Here is a 17,692-nt window from a genome sequence, read left to right on the forward strand (position 1 = left end):
TAATAGTAAAATTCACGTTTTTTTTGCTAAAAACCTTGTTCCATACATAATGGAAACTTATTCCTCTTGCACTTACAGTGAGTAATTACTTGACTAAAAGTAAATCACTATAAATGGAAGGATAATATCTGTTAATAACTAAAATCTCATATAAAATTTGTATATTAAATAAACATTTTATGTTTAATATTTACACGTATGCAAGTTGAGTGCACATGATACATTTACAAAGTTCATGGTCGATAGTTTTAATCGCATTGCTTCAAATGTTATATCTCAATTTGAAATTGTCACACGTAAATCACTATTCATCACAAAGCTTAACGTTTTAAAAATGCCGGATTTTCGTTCTGGATTATCATAAGTCTTATAGAAGGCAATAATTTTTGTACACCTTCCAAAACTAATTTTCGAGTACAAAATACATCGTATATATGTATGTATGCCGGATAGTTTATATACATTTTCTTTTTCTTTTTGTGTAATGGACATAATTTGTACTCAGTTTCTTGATAATTCTAGTCAACCATACTTTATAGAACAGTATTTTAGAAGAATTTTTAGATGCAATATACATACATTTCAAATAAAAAAAGTCGAAAAAAAATTCGTATTTACATTTATAAAAATCAATTGATGTAAGACTTACCGAAGAGCGTATAATTACATGAATATATTGTCAATATAATACATTAAAATTAAAATTGATATAAAAGCTATGCTTTTATTTAACACATTAATATAGATTTTTAATACATTATGTAATAGTACGAAACCTAGTCTTACACAAATTGATTTTTAAAACATATGAGTTCATTTTGTATACTAAAATTTAGTAATCAATATAGTTTTATTTAGAAAAGAAAGGTATTTCATCTAATTCAAGGAAAGAAGCATTGTTTTTTATGTATAAAAAACAGCTCATGTTTTTCTTAAAAATCTTAACCTTACTATTCGATCAAATACTTGCACAAACCCTGTAGCCCATAGGCTGCAACTTGAAATTTCGAAGATAAAAATCTCAAGTAGTAAATGTTTACGAATTGTTAGACGCGGGATTAGAATTCGACAATGATTCTACGCGCATAGAATCAATCCTAGCTACGATTTTTAATGCTGGACCTAACTTGATACTCATGGCTGACATAAGGTGATCCTCTTTCAGTAGCATAAGTGCTTGACCATCTATTTCTTGAATGGCAAAATCTTCCGCATAGTCAGCACAACCCGGTAAACCACGTATAAAATCGCACACTTCAGCAACCTATATAACGTATAATATGTCATTATAATTATTATATATACGCAAAAGTATACCTCTTTAACAAAGAGTTAAAAGTTTGTTCCTTACCGTCCATTTCACGGGATTAACTTTCGGCAGTGTTTCGTCTATAGAGGAAGTAGTAGTCGTAGTAGACAATGATTTCTCTTCTCCATTTTTCTTCACTATGTCTCCATCCATATTTTTTGATTCAGTCTCTATTTCAGTCCACTGTTTCTCTCCCTCACGATCTCTCGTTTCACGTTTTTTGCTGTGCGATTCATTACTTATGATTACTTTGTTTATACATATTTTATGGTGTATAGTTAACTTAAAAAATAATATATTTACTAACCTCTTTGCACAGCCTGAGGAACAGAATCGCTTTTCTTTCTTGAATTTAATATTGTGTTCATCCACTAAGTTGCCACAAGTTTCACATTTTCCAATTTGGGCATTGGTTCCATCTTCATCACTAGGATAATTAGGTGCATGCTTTTTTCCTATAAACAGTAATGCTTATAATAAATCTTCTTTTTATTATAAAACCCTAAGTATCATTATTAATTTCCTGTGATCTTACTTGGAGGTTCATCGTGGTTCTCCTTTTCTGATGAAGTATTATTACGATTTAAAATATTACTAGTTTCTTGATTAACTGTATTATTTAATGACGTTCGATTCACAGCGAATGGTTCAGACGCTGGAAGGAACATATTTAACAGCGTCAATTATTACATAGTAGCCATTTAATAAATGTAATGATATATAAAAATTTAATATTTAGTTTACGCACCTTCTTGTATAACAAAGCCTTCGATTACATGTGTAAGCACTTGTGGTTTGACCATAGCTTTTGGAGGCACATGTTTGCTATTTGCAGTAACTGGTACAGAGACAGGAATTGTTGTAGACTCGTCATTGCTAACACCATTTGTAATGGAATTAATTGTATTTGCCAGTCCTGCTAAAGGATTGTTGCATGGTTTCTCTTCTGTTTTTACAGCAGAATTTTCTTCATCTTTCATAGCTACTTTACATTGGTCCCCATCTAAATATATTTTGTTGAAGGTAGGTTTACTAGATGTTCAAATTATGTCAAAATTCTTAATCACTTTATGTACACACCTGTCGCTTCTGGTTGAGGTACTGGAATTTCTTCTATTGTAATTGGTATCTGTTCGTCTTTTTTCAAAATTAATTTAGAATTTTCCTCGTTTGAAATTGGAGCATTTGTAGTTGTAGGTAATACTAAGGAACATTCCGCTTGATGATTACGATCAGGTGATGTAATCATTATGGTGGAAGTATTATTATCGTGCGTTTGTTGATCGGTTGATTGATTCACCATAGACATCGTTTGTACCTGTGACGTCCCAGTAACTATTTGACTACCGATTATTGTCGAATTGATTGCCTAAAAAATAATTAAATTACATAATAGTAATATCATACCACTATGAATCAGATCAAAAATATAAAGTTTATTACCTGTAAGGGTAACTGTTGCACAGTAGACATCGGAGATGGCTGAACTTGACTCATTTGAGACGTGGTAGCAACACCAACTCCAACACCAACCCCGCCTACTGATACCACAGGCATAATTGGTCGTTCCCCACTAAGAACAACACCAGATTGTTGTTGTTGCTGTAGAGTCATGTTTGCTGCAAGGGTAAAAGTAAAGGTCAGATATATAAAAACCTTTTCAAAAACTTTTTTAGACGAGACATGGAAATATAATATCTCACTCATTATAGGCTTAGGCTGTATTTGCTGTTGGGATAGTTGCGCTTGAGGTTGTTGATATTGCTGCTGCATCTGCTGCTGCTGCTGCGTATGCTGTTTCTGTTGAATAAAAACCTGTTGATGTTGTTGTTGCATCGTTTGCTGTGACTGTTGCTGCGGTTGTTGCGGCGATTGCAGTGGTTTACCACGGCCTTTACCGCTACTACCGCTTCCTTTTCCACTCTACGTTGTAAAACATAAAAGAAAATACTTCTTCTTCATTATACGAAAACAGAAAAAAAACTTCGATATTGTTCACGTGATACACGATCACGCCAGTTGAAATTTTTTTCCAACTGCTATTGTAATTATAGTAACCTGTACCGTAGTTTGTACTCCGTGAACGGTTTGCGTAGAGACGGAACTGGCAGCTCGTATGTTAGCAGCTTGCACTGCTTGTAGAGAGGACGGTAAAATACTCAATGGTCGTTGTCCACCTGTGCTCTGCTTACTTTGTTGCTGTTGTTGCTGTTGCATATCCATTACCTTTGGTTTTCCGCTAGCTGCAGCAATTTGTTGCACTCCTTGGATTTGTTGTTGAGGTGCCAATGCTATATAAATGAAACAATAAAATAGTATTGCGAAGTTGAAGAGTCTTTTAATATACAACTTATACTGACTATTATGAGCTTGGATTGGTTGTGAACTTTGTATGAACATATCAGGCTGGGTTGGAGCTCTAATATATATTTGATTCGTCACAAGTGCTGGTGACTGTATTCCTGCCCAAGCAACTTGTGGAGTAAATTGCCAAGGAGCAAATTGCATACCACCTCTTCCACCAGACGACGTAGCTGCTGTACAAGTAGTGTACTACAAATTTAGGAAATAATACACATTAGATATTACATATATATCAAAGCTACCATAGATCTTACAAAGTGAAATACCTTTTGTACTTGATCTTGTTTGGCTGCAGATTGCTGTTGTTGTTGTTGTTGTATGGATGGAGGAGGTTGTGGAGAGCCTAGTACACCAAGCTGTCCAAACACTAGAGTTTGTCCTGCTCCAGGTGTAGCTGAAGTAGGTACTGGTAGGTATCCTGTAGGGAATCCTTGAACTTTGGTTCCCCCAGCTCCAGGATGACCTCCACCTTGACCCGGTGTCGAAGCCGTAGTTAACATATGAGGTGTTAATTGTGCTGCAGACTGAAATGGCTTTCCAGCGGTTATGACCTGTAAAGTATCCTACTTAGAAAAGGATTTGAATTTTTCGGAAGTATAAAATATCATGAGTATATTGAGATACCTGTATGGAAGAAGGATTGATTCCAGCAGGATGAAGGGCTAAGTTTCCTGGCATTAGTAAAGGGGTTCCTTGAGTATTATACAGTTGCTGTAAATGATATGCCTGACTTTGCATGGGCTGTTGAATGACTTGTACGGCTTGTGGATGTGCCATGGTGGTTATAGCTGTTCCTCCTTGTTGACCGGATAAGGTCATAGATACACCCCCAACACCTTGTTGCTGATGTTGCATTGATACTGCAACAGCACCCTACAAATTTACAAATTGTATTATTTAAAATATTCAAGAAAATTTCCAACATTACAACTATAAATATTTACCTGTTGTTGAGGCATAATTGCTGCTACCTGTGGCTGCACTTGTACTTGAGTAGGAACAACATTGTGGGGTCCATTATTAGACTGCTGTTGCTGAGACTGTTGCTGCTGCTGTTGTTGCTGCTGCTGCTGCTGCTGTTGCTGAACCTGCTGTTGCACTTGTTGCTGAACTTGTTGTTGAACTTGCATTTGTTGTTGCGATTGCACCTGTTGCTGAAGTTGTTGCTGTGGTTGAACCTGCTGCGATTGAACTTGTTGTTGTGCTTGCTGCTGTACTTGTTGTTGCTGAGATTGTTGCTGTTGAACATGCTGTTGCTGTTGTACATTTTGCTGCTGTTGGATATCATGGGTTGAAATCATCATTTGCTGTGGCTGAGACTGTTGTTGTTGTGGCTGTTGCTGTTGTTGCTGTGGCTGTTGCTGTTGCTGTTGTGACTGTGGTTGATTTTGTTGTTGCTGATTTTGAGAAATTCCAATTGGTTTAACATCTGTCATGTTTTCTCACACCTTTTCGTTATATGAAACTAAACTTCCTTTACAAAAAGAAGTATTGTCCGTTCCACCATTAAATATTGAGTAATTTAATGCCTTTTTTCCTTGCCATTGTATTTAAGTATTTCATGTTAAAATATTATTTTTAATCTTTTTAATCTGCTGCACCTATAAAAAAAGAAACATCTGTTTCATAAAACATTATTTTGAGCTATGCAAATCTACATTTATTTACAAAAACTAAAATAAAATTGAACTACAGTGAAACCATGGTTTGCATAGTTTTAACTAGTTATTGATTTCAAAGGCTATACTATGACATTTCTGAAATACCAATTTGTTTATTATTTATACTTATAGCGCAGCAAGTATAGAAAAAAGTTATACAATGTTTACTCATAACCTTTATATTTTCGATACACGTGGACTGGGTTATCGAATTTGAACTGCGTCAATTTATTATCACTTGAGTTGTTAATGAGAGAATGTGAAAGTGAAGTGACTAAAATCGAGAATATTTCTTAACAATGTAAGTGTTTAATGAAAATCAGTTATCGCATACTTCATGTACAGAAAAAATCAATTCGTTGAAGTTCATCTGAATAAACATGAACATTATTGCGTACGTTTTCGCAAGCAAAGCTGAAATGTATCAGAAAAAAACCATAAATCCTCATGAAATTTGTGTTAACAATTCTTCTAATACACGGTAAATATCATACTATTAATTCATTTCATATTCATGCATTTTTGTAATACTTCTTAAGCATGGAAAATAACCTTAAAATGTAGATCATAGGCGAATTTGAAAGTATCAAAACTACTAATACATACTCATTATATTAATGATATTTTAATATTATTTACTGCATGAAAAACAATTATTGAGAATTTAATCGTTTGCTGGGAAATGAATTTTTAATGAAATAAAGAATTTCTGCAAGATCATTTAGACGCATAGTGATGCATAATAAGTTTTAGTTTTTATACTTTAATTAAGTATGTTATAATATCTGTATGTTAATAATTATTAACGTTGTCGTAAATAAAAAATATGCAACAAGGAAACAAAATTCGAATATCAAATTCAAGTTTCAAGGGTCTTCACATAACCTATCATTTTTCATTTTCTATCTCTCGACATATTTCTGCTAAGTTCTAACAAAATTTCAAATTAATATTCATCAGTCTAATTCGCGAATTGAAATGTTTGCACAATACGCAATGTATTACGTATACTAAAAAAGTACGTATGTTTGATATCATACAAGTATTCATTAATGCGAATTTAATCGCCATGCATAAAACGCGATGCAAAAACATCACCATAAAGTCTCTTCTCTACATATTCAACCCACAAAAAGAAATCTACAGAACATTCAGTCTCGAAACGAATTCCAAAAAAAAAAAAAAAAAAAAAAGTAGACCCAAGTTTCAAGCGATAAGGAAGGAATCTGTAAACCGCGCATAAAGCATTCAAGTATCGACGAATCGAAAAACACATGATCCATCTTGGGATTCGCGAAGAAAGAACAAAATGTCGTCTCGCTGGCACCACCATAATTAGTCGACTGACGAGGGGGTTCGAAGGGGCAGAGGGGAGCCATCTCTCTGAGCGGGAAATACGATTGAAAGGCGGGTTGAAGGGTGACGCGAGGGGTGGGAGGGGAGGAGAGAAAAATAAGAGAAGGGGCGAGCGATCATGCTAGGGGGCGGTTGACAACATGGATTTCGCCATAATGGTAATAATGACGATGATGATAATAACAACACACGCGGCTCCCCGGGAAGTATCCGTCGGATGTGCCCGTCCACTGAAAAACCCAGTAACACGCAACCCAGAGAGATCGTATCTCCGCGAATATACGGAACAGCGTCCCTAACGCCGACATATTGGATTACAAAATAAGGCACGTTCGAAGATCCGGCGGGACATAATGCACAGTGTGTTCGTTAGACTCCGGTGTTTCTTCACGTCGGTCGTCGTATAACCAGTAACAGTCGGATACGTCGCGATCGTCCTCGATAGAACAACGACACGAGTCTGTCGCAAGAAGGCAAAAGCATCGAAGACACAAAACACAACCATTGCTTGGAGTTTCGGATACTTGTTCAGGTACTCACATGGCGACTGCGCAGTCACACCTATCACGTTTTCGAACACGCCGTAGAACACTGTCACCGATTCCACCGTGGGCCCGAACAGACTCCTTATCGTACACGTTTGTCTCTCATATGCGTTTTTAAATGAACACTATAGTTATTTTGAACAGAGTTTTGTTATACGTTGACGTAGCGAGGTTTCGTAAGCATTCGAAGTCGCATTCGTTGTCTGCCTCCCTGCTCCCACACGGTCTACGGAACCCCTCGCTTCTCTTCCTTCCCCGCTCCCCTCGACGCCCCTTTTCCACTCCGTGCCCCACCATTTCGATTCCCGTAACCTCACCTCCCCCATCGCACTAGGCAACCTCGCGAGCTGATTGGTCCAGCGAGGACAAATCCCAAAGGCATCGTTTGCACCGTGAAAGGCGGGGCCATTGGATATGGTGGCTGCGGGCGCATGCCCCGTAACGGTACACATACTCTTACCTCGGACATAATCACACACTCACTTTCCACTAACACGTCCCTCCACTTTTACTGTATATGTATACGTAGTTATAGTCCGCAGAATATTTCGCAGTATAACTCCACGATACCATCAGGGGCGGATAGAGTCGAATCGTCGCCCTGTTCTTGAAGTACTTCAATTATATCACTGATTGAAGTTCTCATCCCCACTGTTATATTCAAGTGGGAAAAATTGTTCGATAAAAAAGTAAGTTGCGTAGTCTGATTACAGTATCTTATATGTACACATACTCTTCGGTTTAGGAAATTTTTCTTTGTGCTACTTTTTAAGTCGTTCTGGTTGTGGTCTATTACTCGGGTATTGGTGTTTGCTGGAACAATGTTCTAAGATTTTCTCAAATCTCTTATAGTAATGCTTTCTATTAGAAAAACTATAGTTGGAACATTTACATAAGTTCATTTGTCTTTTTTAATACAAGGGATCGGTGCTCGATACTATTGATTTGTACCTTTTTATTTTTTAATCCTAGTTCGACATGATTACCTTGTCAATATATATTGTACACAAATTTATATGCATATAGGAAGTTTGAAAATATAATTTTTTTATCAGCAAATTATTCTACAGACATTGTTTAATGCAATTCATTTAAAATATTGGATATTAAATAGAGTTTCAAATAAAAAATTGTATATACCTGAAGAAAACTATAGTAAAATAATTGTATAATATTTAAAAATAATATCTTTATAAAAATGAAAATTTGTTTTGAATTTTGTAATTTTGGGCTCCATTTGGCCCCCAATTTTACGGGCGCTAGCTACGTTCTTGCCACAGCTGTTTCTAAGTTGAGCTTATACTGCCCTGCTCAAAACCCCGTAATGCGATTCCTTTCGCGATTGGTCCTTCGCGTGTGTATAGAGGAATCCTACCCAATCCGTAGACAGTGACCCTATGCTTTTGTGGCTAAACAATTAAATGCTACTCATTTGCATGCACATAAAAATGAATGCTTGTATTTTACGTACGACTTGTACCGCTAAAACCATGATTTGAACGAAATAGTAGCATACCGTGGATAAACGATCCTTGCCTCGTATCGATTATGAGTTCAAGATCTCCATAATTATTCTTATACATATTTATTTCGGTCAAGCTGGAAATATAAACGCCCCAACGAAATACTGAATGATCGAGCATTTATTTCGCAGAAAGAAATTTCTTCGTCAAGTGAGAAAAAAAATAATTTCTGTTTTACATTTGCTTATTCGAGATCTGAAATATGTAAAAATTTGATCTGAAATGTTACTGTAAAGTTACAACTAATAGGAAACTCTGAAGCGTAAAGCGCGAAGCGGAGTCGATTTATCGGTCATCTTCCAATACCGGTCACGGATTTCGCCAAAGAAGCAAGCCACGACCGTAGGATGTTTCGTTGAGAGGGTAGGAAGAGTCGTGGCCGCGCCAATCCCGGCAACCACGTCCCTACGCTGGCATGTTCCCCTCTCTCATTTTATCTTCCCGTGACACGTATATCCGTACACGAGATAGGTCAGGCTGTGTGCGTGAAGAAAGAAACAGCGACAGTCTATAGTCCCGTTCGTACGAGGCACGGAAAATTACGATATATCCCGTCGAAGGAGCGTGGCGGCGTGCGTAGTTTGTTGTTCGACCGATAGAGCATACGAAGGGGAAGTGGGGGAACGCGACAGCCAATGGTTTAGGTCGACCGGGGTTGCCAAGGTAACAAGTTAATGATTCGAGCCGCCACTGAGAAATTAGCTTGGCTCCGTGGCGGTGTCGCGCATGCGTTCTCCCATGGAAACCGCGCGATACATATCCTGCCTTTGCGCTTCGATATAGCCACCTCTCACATCTATATCGAACGATGCTCCGTGTGTATGCGACACGTTCTTTCGTATACATACACGAGTATGAATGCAGTAGTACCGATGCTGGCGAAGAACTCGGAATAATACAGACACGCGCACACATCTGTAGGCAGAAGTATGCGTGCCTACCACGAGGGCCTCCTGTAAATCGACCCTCACACATTTTCACGCACACCGAGGACGAGTCGTAGAGTGTTCAGTCGTCGCGACGATTGGTCCCCTTCCCACTCCAGTCTCTGCTCGGCTTCTCTGTTTTCCATTCGCGTTGTCCTCGTTCCCCTCGCCCCTCGCCCCTCGGCCCAGATGGATTTGCATCTCCGTCCATCTGCCCTCTTTTTCTCCCCGCGTGTTCCTCTCTTCGCGCTCTTTCGACCCCTCCACCCCTGACCTTATTTTCCCCACTGCCACGCGGGGGAATCGTAATTCTCTGCCGCGCGTCGCCTCCTCGCGAATCCTCTTCAACGACACGCGAGCGCGGGGTGGGGTGGGGGACACGCTCGTGTCGAGAGATCGCGCCGGAGAATGGGAGAGAGAGCGCGTGTGAGAGGAAGGAGAGGGGGAGGGGGAGTTGCCCGTCAAGATTCAGCGCGGATCATAATATCCGATGTCCGATCGGGCCATCGGGAGGCGAATTAGCGCGTAGAAAATGGAAGCAGCCGGGGGCGCGTAATTACGCCACGCCTGGGCCCAGCCGACCGATCGTCCGAACGACCGTCCGAACGACTCTGTCACGAAATTTCCCCAGATTCTTCGCTTCTGAGTTCCCCTGTCCTCTTCGCCTTTTTATCGGTCAGCTGCCACGCGAATGAAATCGAACCCGAATCGCGTCACACGCGATTTCGCTCCGTAATTAGACGGTGTCGCGATCTACAGACGAATCAGATAATTCCTCTGATACCGTCACTCGGAGATTCGAGACGGTCAGTGGCAAGAGATTTCATTGGGTCTCCACGATTGCTAAAAATATTCTTAAATCATGGGTAGATATTTCATACTTAGGATTAGTTGAAACTAGATAGTTTGACTGGAAACATTAGCTAGGAGTGTAGGAACCATTAACGAGTAAGTTAGTTTCTTTTCATCTGATTATATATTAATATTATCTACACATGGCCAGATATTGTATTCATTTTTCTCATGAAAATATAATTGACGAATACTTGGGGCAATGTAGATACATTTGTTTAATGCAAATACGTCTTTGGAATGTAAGTTGACTCGTCTTCCTCGGTTAAGAGGCTAATGAAGTGAATGCAGTATGATAGGTCTTGCAAAGCCATGTGTACGTGCTGACTTAATGGAGCGATAGAGCTCCTAAAAGGAAACAATAATGAGCGTGTATTGATTCACACTCAAATCGTTTATAAAATATTCAGTCACATTCATCCGTTAATCGTTGAAATTGGTAAGCAGGAAATTATATTTAGCAATTCTATTAACTCGCGATTAAGACGCTTCTCCAGGGACAGTTATAGGTGAAGCCCCAGAAACGTTAAAAATCGTAAATCAAACGATATTAATTGAAAATGTAAACAAGATTATCAGTTATCAGTATACTGGACTTCCCAGTTCCACACTCCTACTTTGCACTGCTGCTCGATTGCATAATGAATTCTTTGAATCGACTGATTCTCACGAAACACGTTGACTTGCGACCCAAGAAACTATCTCAAAATACGATTACTTTACTCGAGCATGTTTATCAAAGGTTCTGCTTCCTTTTTCACAAATTCCATCTATCATTTATCTAATAACAATCACTTGATCGATTATACCTGGTACCAAGAGTTGAGAGATTGAACCTTGATCTTTGATCCTGTTCATCGCGACCTTCTGGTTACGTAAATACCGCTTCAATTGCAAATCCTCGCACGGCGATTTCTCGTCACGATGATAAAAATACCTCCAACGCCTAAATTTACCCAACAGCTGGATACGCGGCTAATGAAAGACGAGTTTTATCGGAAAACTTGATTTTAGCGTCACGAGATATTCAAGTCGGACGATTGACTCAAAAATTGCGAATTTCGAAAAGTTTGCTTTATTTCTACGTCGATGATCAACCAAAAGGTGAAGTCTAAGCGCGATTGAATCAAAAGATGGAATGACCTTTTGCAGAAGATGTCCCTGCGCGCCCCGTTTCGTGTGTTTCGCAACGTCCCGAGTTTCCGCTCGTTCTCGGCGAACGCGAAATTTGCGTTCACCTCTGACAAGTACAATGTGCAGAGGGGCCCATATGCAAGGATCTCCAGCGAGCATGTGGCCTTCTTCAACGATCTCCTTGATCGAAATAGGGTAATCTCCGACTTGGAAGAGTGTGAGAGCTACAACATAGACTATTTGAAGATCCTCAGAGGTAAGAGATACTCATGGTATGGTCATTGATCTCCTTGATCTAGTAGAGGAAAAGGAACCTTATAAACAAGCCAAATTGATTAATTCCACAAAATAGAAGTATGTATATTAATTTTAAATACAAGAAGTTAGGCATTGCTCAAGTGCTTTGACATTAAAATTGAAAAAAATTCAGAAAGTGGAGGTAATCACATTGACCTCTGAACAGCTCAATTAGAAGCTTCCCCCATGGCCTGATCGCTTTACTCGAACCTCCTACAACCTTCATCGTCTTCCATATCAAATTTCGATCGATCGGAGTCACGTTCCTCAGCAAAAGACGAACTGGTCTTCCAGGTAAAAGCAACCTGGTCCTAAAGCCGAAGACCACTGAGGAAGTGTCTTCCATATTGAAATACTGCAATGAGAATGGTTTAGCTGTCTGTCCTCAAAGTGGCAACACAGGTCTGGTAGGGGGTAGTGTGCCTGTCTTCGACGAGATCGTTGTTTCTATGAAGCTGATAAACAAGATCATCGAGACGAATGAGGCGGCAGGTAAAGAGTGATTCGTAGCAATTGGTAGAAGTTCTGTCGCGAAATTGAACGCGTTCCCTCAACTTCTTTCGTTTCACGGTGGTCGTCGATTAGGGGTGTTGACCTGCGAGGCAGGCTGCGTGCTGGAAGACCTGAACAACCATTTGTCGACGGTGGGCTTGATGATGCCAATTGATCTTGGCGCGAAAGGTAGTTGTCTGATCGGTGGCTGCGTGTCAACGAACGCGGGCGGTCTCAGGCTACTTCGTTATGGGAATCTCCACGGGAACGTATTGGGTCTCGAGGCTGTGAGTTTCCAGAACAATCGTCTAGCAAATGTGCCCCGTCTTGAATTCATTTCTTCTAGGTGAAAGCCAACGGAGATGTAGTGGACTGCTTGAACACCCTGAAGAAGAACAACACAGGCTATCACTTGAAGCATTTGTTCATAGGTTCCGAAGGGACGTTAGGGATCGTGACCAAGGTCGCGATTCAGTGTCCTCCTCTTCCCAAGGCCATTAACGTGGCGTTCCTAGGTACGAAGGATCCCTTCTGCGCTTAATTGTTTCCAGACGTTAAGGAAACCTGCTGGTTTTAGGTTTGAGCGATTTTGACAAGGTGCTGAAAGCGTTCCGCCTGGCCAAAAACGAGCTGGGAGAGATTCTGTCCTCTTATGAGATGATGGACAGGCTGTCGTTGGACGTTTCGATCGGGGTATTTAATATGAAGAGTCCACTGACGTCGAACCCTAATGGCCACGAATTCTACGTGCTCATGGAGACTTCTGGCAGCAACAGCTCCCACGATGAGGAGAAACTTGCTTCTTTTGTGGAGAAGGCACTTGCTGAGGATATCATTGAAGATGGAACTTTGACCTCTGATCCTGCTAAAGTGAAAGTTAGTACTTATATCATTTTTATACCTGATTTCCTTCCTCTCCCTGTTTTTCGATTCCATTTTAGAACTTGACTTCAAAGCGAGTCGTAAATTTTGACCTCAATTTAATTGTGAGTTTTTATTCTATGCAATACGAATAGGAAGAATGTTTTTTTTTCTTTTTTTCTTATTTATTTAGAACATATGGTCGCTTAGGGAGCGGATTAGCGAAGGCATCATCCATGAAGGCTACGTTTTCAAGTACGACGTTTCGATACCTCTTTCATCCTTCTACAAGGTGGTCGAGGTACTCAGGGAACGAGTACAAGATCCACGAATCATAAGGATCAGCGGCTACGGGCACTTGGGTACGATTTTATATCGATTTTTCTAAAAATCTTTGATTTCTGATTCGATTTTTTTTCCATTTTTTATTAATACCGCAGGCGATGGAAATATTCACGTGCAAGTGTCTATACCCACGTACGAGGCTGATATAGCGTCGAAGTTGCAGCCGTTTATTTTTGAATACGTGTCGAGTCTTCGTGGCAGCGTCAGCGCCGAACATGGCATAGGCTTTATGAAAACTAAGTATCTACACATGAGTAGGACATCTTCTGAGATCGAACTTATGTACGATCTTAAGAAGCTGATGGATCCAAAGGGTATCCTTAATCCCTACAAGGTCTTGCCTTCATCTGAAACGTCATCCTAACGATTATTGATTTAGAGCGAACAAAAATTGGCCAACGCATTCCTATACTGTTAAACATAATAATGTATAAGTGAATAAATAAGATTAACGCTGTGAAAAATAAAATATATAATAAAATAAATAAAAATAACGCTGTTGTACTATCATTACTGGATTAATTTTTTTTATTACTAAAAACGCACTTTATTTGTGTAATTCATGATAACGCATAGAAAAAATATAATATATTTGCTGTTAATTTTAATTTTGAAAAAGGAGAAGTTACAAAAATAGGTTTGAAATTTGCGCCTTTTCGAGTCAACGCGTGCGCAGAACAGAAACTCCAATTTATTGATATCTTCTTATGGTAATGTGAACCTGTCCCACCTGCTATACCGATGGAACCACATTTTCGTCCTACAAAGTGTGCTCGAGGTCGTAAAGAGGTCGCCATCGTCCAGTCACCTGTGTTTTCGAACGTTTATCTTTAGATCAGGAGTTCAAATTCTAAATAGATCGTTGTTTGATACACGTCAGTGTTCAATTTCTTGATGTTTCGTCTGTATCAACGGAATAGCTGTATTCTTCGATTTCTTATTGCGCTGAATCGACGTCTATGTCGAACATGTCTCAGAATAAATGCATTCGTCACCGATCGAAAGCATCTACCCGAAGCAGTATTTTTAGAGTAATGAATAGCTTTATCTGTGCATCATCACTCTCGAACTTCTCTTAAACTTCTCTCTGACGCTCGCAACTTGCTTAGATGCTACATATTCTTTGACAATATTTAAGAATTATTCAATGATCTATAATAGAAAAGGATCATCTTTGCTGAAATATCTCTTAGAAAAACAGAATGCAGAATTGAAAAACAATTTAAGTCAAAAAACAAAAAAAACAAAATGAAATCCTGGCCATAATGAATCATGACGTAGAATCGTCACACTAATTCACATCGAGGTGAATACGTTTAAGCAAAGAACGCAGACGAATCCACGCAAGCTGTTACATAATGCTTTGCACGAACCTGGGAAGGATCTATAATCGCAAAGTAAACGAAACATTGCCTGAATCGAAGAATATAGAAAATCATCGAACGAAACACAACTGTTTAAATCGCGCCAAAAGTATTGAAGGAAATTACTCGAACGAACGGGAACCGTGTTGAAGCCAAGTTGCTATCTGATTCGTCGCAACTATTACATGTCGGCTTGGTGGGGGATACGAAGTTCGCGCATGTTCAGTCCATACAAGATTCTCGAAAGGATTTACTTGTGTACGTACGTGTTAGAAGGATCTCGAAAAGGGCGCCAAAGCAAATATAAGCCGGTGACTCGCAATCTGAGCAGTCAGTTAATAAGTGCGACTGGAAGTGAAAACTTCACACGACTTTCCAAGCGACCTACTCGGGACTTGGTACCAAACGAACGACCAGTTTTCTGCAAGTGAATTTGCGGATTTAAACGAGTAATATTCAACGAAATGTAAGTATAACTAACAGTTTCGATGTAATATTGTCAGAGCTCAGGGAATCTTTTTTTAAGATCTTACTTGGAGTTCGTTATTGTTTTCTTTTTTTTTTATTATCGTTAATTGTATCAATCGAGTGTATACTTTACGATCAACAGTAAAGATTGTTGACATTGAATGTACGTGTAACGTTGGCGAAACGTTTTACGGATACCTCTGCCACTTCTAAAAATAGACGCCGGGATCGCACAAAAACACTGGGTGTTTTCGATCGCTCGCGATATGATACATGATATATTTGGTCAGCAACGTAATAAGTACTTCTGTAACATTGATCCGCAATAAAGTAGCATATGATCGTTTCGTTACGTACTATAAACGTAATTCGGAGGTAGCAACAATTTTCTTCATGCTCCTCTGGTTGAGTCCATATTTTACACGACGACAATTTCGTTTTTCTTTCGCTGGGTGTTTGCGACACGTTTACTCGAACCAAATTGAAGGTAGTTGAAACTCTTAAAATCCTTTTCAAATTTTGAACGCGCTATAGTAATATTTTATGCAACATTGTTATAATAAATAAGAAGGAATGTCAAATATTGTAATTCGAATGATAACGATATACGATGCGATAACGTTCAATGCACAAACTAATGGAAGCTCCCAGACCTTGAACAAGACTAACCTCAACTCCAACGCAATTAATTCGTAATGCGATCATACTAAATTTGGGTTCGAAAATAGTGCCTCAAATAAGTAGAATCAACCTATTTAGAACGGGCGCTATCACTAATTTGCTCTAACTAAACTATACACACAATTGATTTGCGAAGAGTTGACAATTGCAGTACTCTCGGCCGCTGTCGTAACCAAAATTGCAGTTCGAAATTTGTCGAGAAGAGGCGGCTGCTTTATCATTTTTTTAGGCGATATATCCCCCTGCAAGAAAACAATCATTCAAACGCCCTGTATATTCTTTTATATAAACTACTTCAGCACTTCACTATTGCGCGTATTACAAACTACGCATTTGACTGTTCTCTGTCCAGATCGATCGCAGCGACATGGCACTAGTATCGAGGGATCTGTTCCGCAATTGGTGGGAGGACATGGACCGCTACCACCGCGAATTAGAGGAGCATTTCAAACGATTGAGCACAAGGGATGACTTCTGGCAGCAACCACCGATGCCCTCTTTTAACGAGTACTTCCGTCCATGGAGGAACATTATAGAACAACTGGAACAGGATGTTGGTGGCACCACCGCCACGGTAGAGAGAGACCAGAACAAGTACCAGGTGATCGTCGACGTGCAACAGTTCGCACCGGAAGAGATCACCGTTAGAACCGACGACAAGTGCATCACTGTTGAGGGTAAACACGAGGAAAAGAAGGATCAACACGGCTACGTTTCTAGACACTTCGTGCGCCGATATGTGCTCCCACAGGGCTATGATATCGGACACGTGAAACCGAGTTTGTCATCCGATGGTGTTCTTACTATTACAGCTCCGAAACTCGCCCTTCCAGGTCCAGGCGAAAGAATTGTACCAATCGAGCGAAGCAACGCGCCTGCCATCAAAGCTACATAATTGGCGATCGATGCTCATTCATGTTTCCTTTTTTATGCGAAATTATTCGTATATCTAGAAGTTCGAGCACTATACTCCATTATCTAAGATTCTACATAATCACAGCCATGGTTCATTTCTAAAAATTTCTTTCGTCTTTTTTTTTTTTTTTTTTTTCTATTGATATTGATATTAGTTATAATCATTGTATGTTCCATTTCTAATTTAGTTATTTACACAATGTTATATAATTTATACGGTGTTTTACTATTAGATATTATCGAGGTTCCGCCATGAACCATCCAAAGAATATAAATTATTTAATATACACAGGGAAGTGATACGGATATGTATCTATGTGTATTCTTGTCATATGTGATTAATATCCGTTGCTGTAACAAAGTCTGACAATGCTGTATGTATTGTTCTTTTTTTTTACTTGACAACGCGATATGTATTTGAAAGTATGGAATATTTTTCGTTCTATGCGATTTAGTATTACGAATACTTAACGTTATAATCTGCCTAAATTTTATTATAGCAATTATTGCTTCTAGTTGGTTCACTGTGTATACGTTAACTGTAATCTTTTATTAGTTATTTTTCAATAAATATTACATACTAAAAATAACTGTGTTTT

The 17,692-nt window shown here is 39.1% G+C and overlaps 3 protein-coding genes and 1 long non-coding RNA gene across 10 annotated transcripts; 2 read left to right on the forward strand and 2 right to left on the reverse strand.

Annotated features, from left to right (window-relative positions):
* Window positions 1-754: 754 nt before the first annotated feature.
* LOC143185457 (uncharacterized) lies at window positions 755-7,418 on the reverse strand. Of its 4 annotated transcripts, none has more exons than XM_076388473.1 (14): window positions 7,231-7,418; window positions 4,618-5,274; window positions 4,298-4,546; window positions 3,940-4,206; window positions 3,670-3,862; window positions 3,368-3,600; window positions 3,013-3,232; window positions 2,753-2,928; window positions 2,390-2,678; window positions 2,058-2,312; window positions 1,845-1,964; window positions 1,617-1,764; window positions 1,352-1,532; window positions 755-1,264 (listed from the first exon to the last, which is right to left on the reverse strand). In XM_076388473.1, exons 2-14 carry the CDS (start codon window positions 5,107-5,109, stop codon window positions 1,037-1,039), a joined length of 3,051 nt encoding a protein of 1,016 aa, XP_076244588.1. In that variant the 5' UTR covers window positions 5,110-5,274; window positions 7,231-7,418; the 3' UTR covers window positions 755-1,036. The 4 variants fall into 4 exon arrangements, with proteins under 4 accessions (XP_076244588.1, XP_076244587.1, XP_076244584.1 ...); XM_076388472.1 differs by having other exon boundaries at window positions 3,374-3,600; window positions 3,940-4,224; XM_076388469.1 differs by having other exon boundaries at window positions 3,940-4,224.
* D2hgdh (D-2-hydroxyglutaric acid dehydrogenase) lies at window positions 5,518-14,183 on the forward strand. 4 transcript variants are annotated; one of them, XM_076388489.1, is made up of 8 exons: window positions 5,518-5,635; window positions 11,689-11,926; window positions 12,262-12,459; window positions 12,553-12,746; window positions 12,806-12,974; window positions 13,037-13,335; window positions 13,514-13,682; window positions 13,761-14,183. In XM_076388489.1, the coding sequence occupies exons 2-8, from the start codon at window positions 11,692-11,694 to the stop codon at window positions 14,027-14,029; spliced, it is 1,533 nt and encodes a 510-aa protein (XP_076244604.1). In that variant the 5' UTR covers window positions 5,518-5,635; window positions 11,689-11,691; the 3' UTR covers window positions 14,030-14,183. The 4 variants fall into 4 exon arrangements, with proteins under 4 accessions (XP_076244604.1, XP_076244606.1, XP_076244605.1 ...); XM_076388491.1 differs by lacking the exon at window positions 5,518-5,635 and adding an exon at window positions 5,723-5,815; XM_076388490.1 differs by lacking the exon at window positions 5,518-5,635 and adding an exon at window positions 7,088-7,222.
* LOC143185471 (uncharacterized) lies at window positions 14,171-15,453 on the reverse strand. Its single transcript, XR_013002923.1, has 2 exons — window positions 15,296-15,453; window positions 14,171-14,473 (listed from the first exon to the last, which is right to left on the reverse strand). It is a non-coding gene; the product is annotated as an uncharacterized LOC143185471 (long non-coding RNA).
* LOC143185469 (protein lethal(2)essential for life) lies at window positions 15,355-17,683 on the forward strand. The gene is made up of 2 exons (XM_076388502.1): window positions 15,355-15,495; window positions 16,531-17,683. The coding sequence occupies exon 2, from the start codon at window positions 16,546-16,548 to the stop codon at window positions 17,071-17,073; it is 528 nt and encodes a 175-aa protein (XP_076244617.1). The 5' UTR covers window positions 15,355-15,495; window positions 16,531-16,545; the 3' UTR covers window positions 17,074-17,683.
* The last annotated feature ends 9 nt before the right edge of the window (window positions 17,684-17,692 follow it).

This window comes from Calliopsis andreniformis, chromosome 12, assembly GCF_051401765.1.
Source record: "Calliopsis andreniformis isolate RMS-2024a chromosome 12, iyCalAndr_principal, whole genome shotgun sequence".
In the NCBI taxonomy this organism is placed as follows: domain Eukaryota; kingdom Metazoa; phylum Arthropoda; class Insecta; order Hymenoptera; family Andrenidae; genus Calliopsis; species Calliopsis andreniformis.

Bases quoted from the DNA above. Each gene is read 5' to 3' on its own strand.
- LOC143185457 (XM_076388469.1), bottom strand. From the start codon at position 5,109: ATGACAGATGTTAAACCAATTGGAATTTCTCAAAATCAGCAACAACAA. The intron at 2,313-2,389 runs GTGTGTACATAA...AAATATATTTAG, and splicing joins ACCTCAACCAGAAGCGACAG to ATGGGGACCAATGTAAAGTA. The intron at 1,765-1,844 runs GTAAGATCACAG...TACTGTTTATAG, and splicing joins GAACCACGATGAACCTCCAA to GAAAAAAGCATGCACCTAAT.
- LOC143185469 (XM_076388502.1), top strand. From the start codon at position 16,546: ATGGCACTAGTATCGAGGGATCTGTTCCGCAATTGGTGGGAGGACATG.
- D2hgdh (XM_076388489.1), top strand. From the start codon at position 11,692: ATGTCCCTGCGCGCCCCGTTTCGTGTGTTTCGCAACGTCCCGAGTTTC. The intron at 11,927-12,261 runs GTAAGAGATACT...CTGGTCTTCCAG, and splicing joins CTATTTGAAGATCCTCAGAG to GTAAAAGCAACCTGGTCCTA. The intron at 12,460-12,552 runs GTAAAGAGTGAT...GTCGTCGATTAG, and splicing joins CGAGACGAATGAGGCGGCAG to GGGTGTTGACCTGCGAGGCA.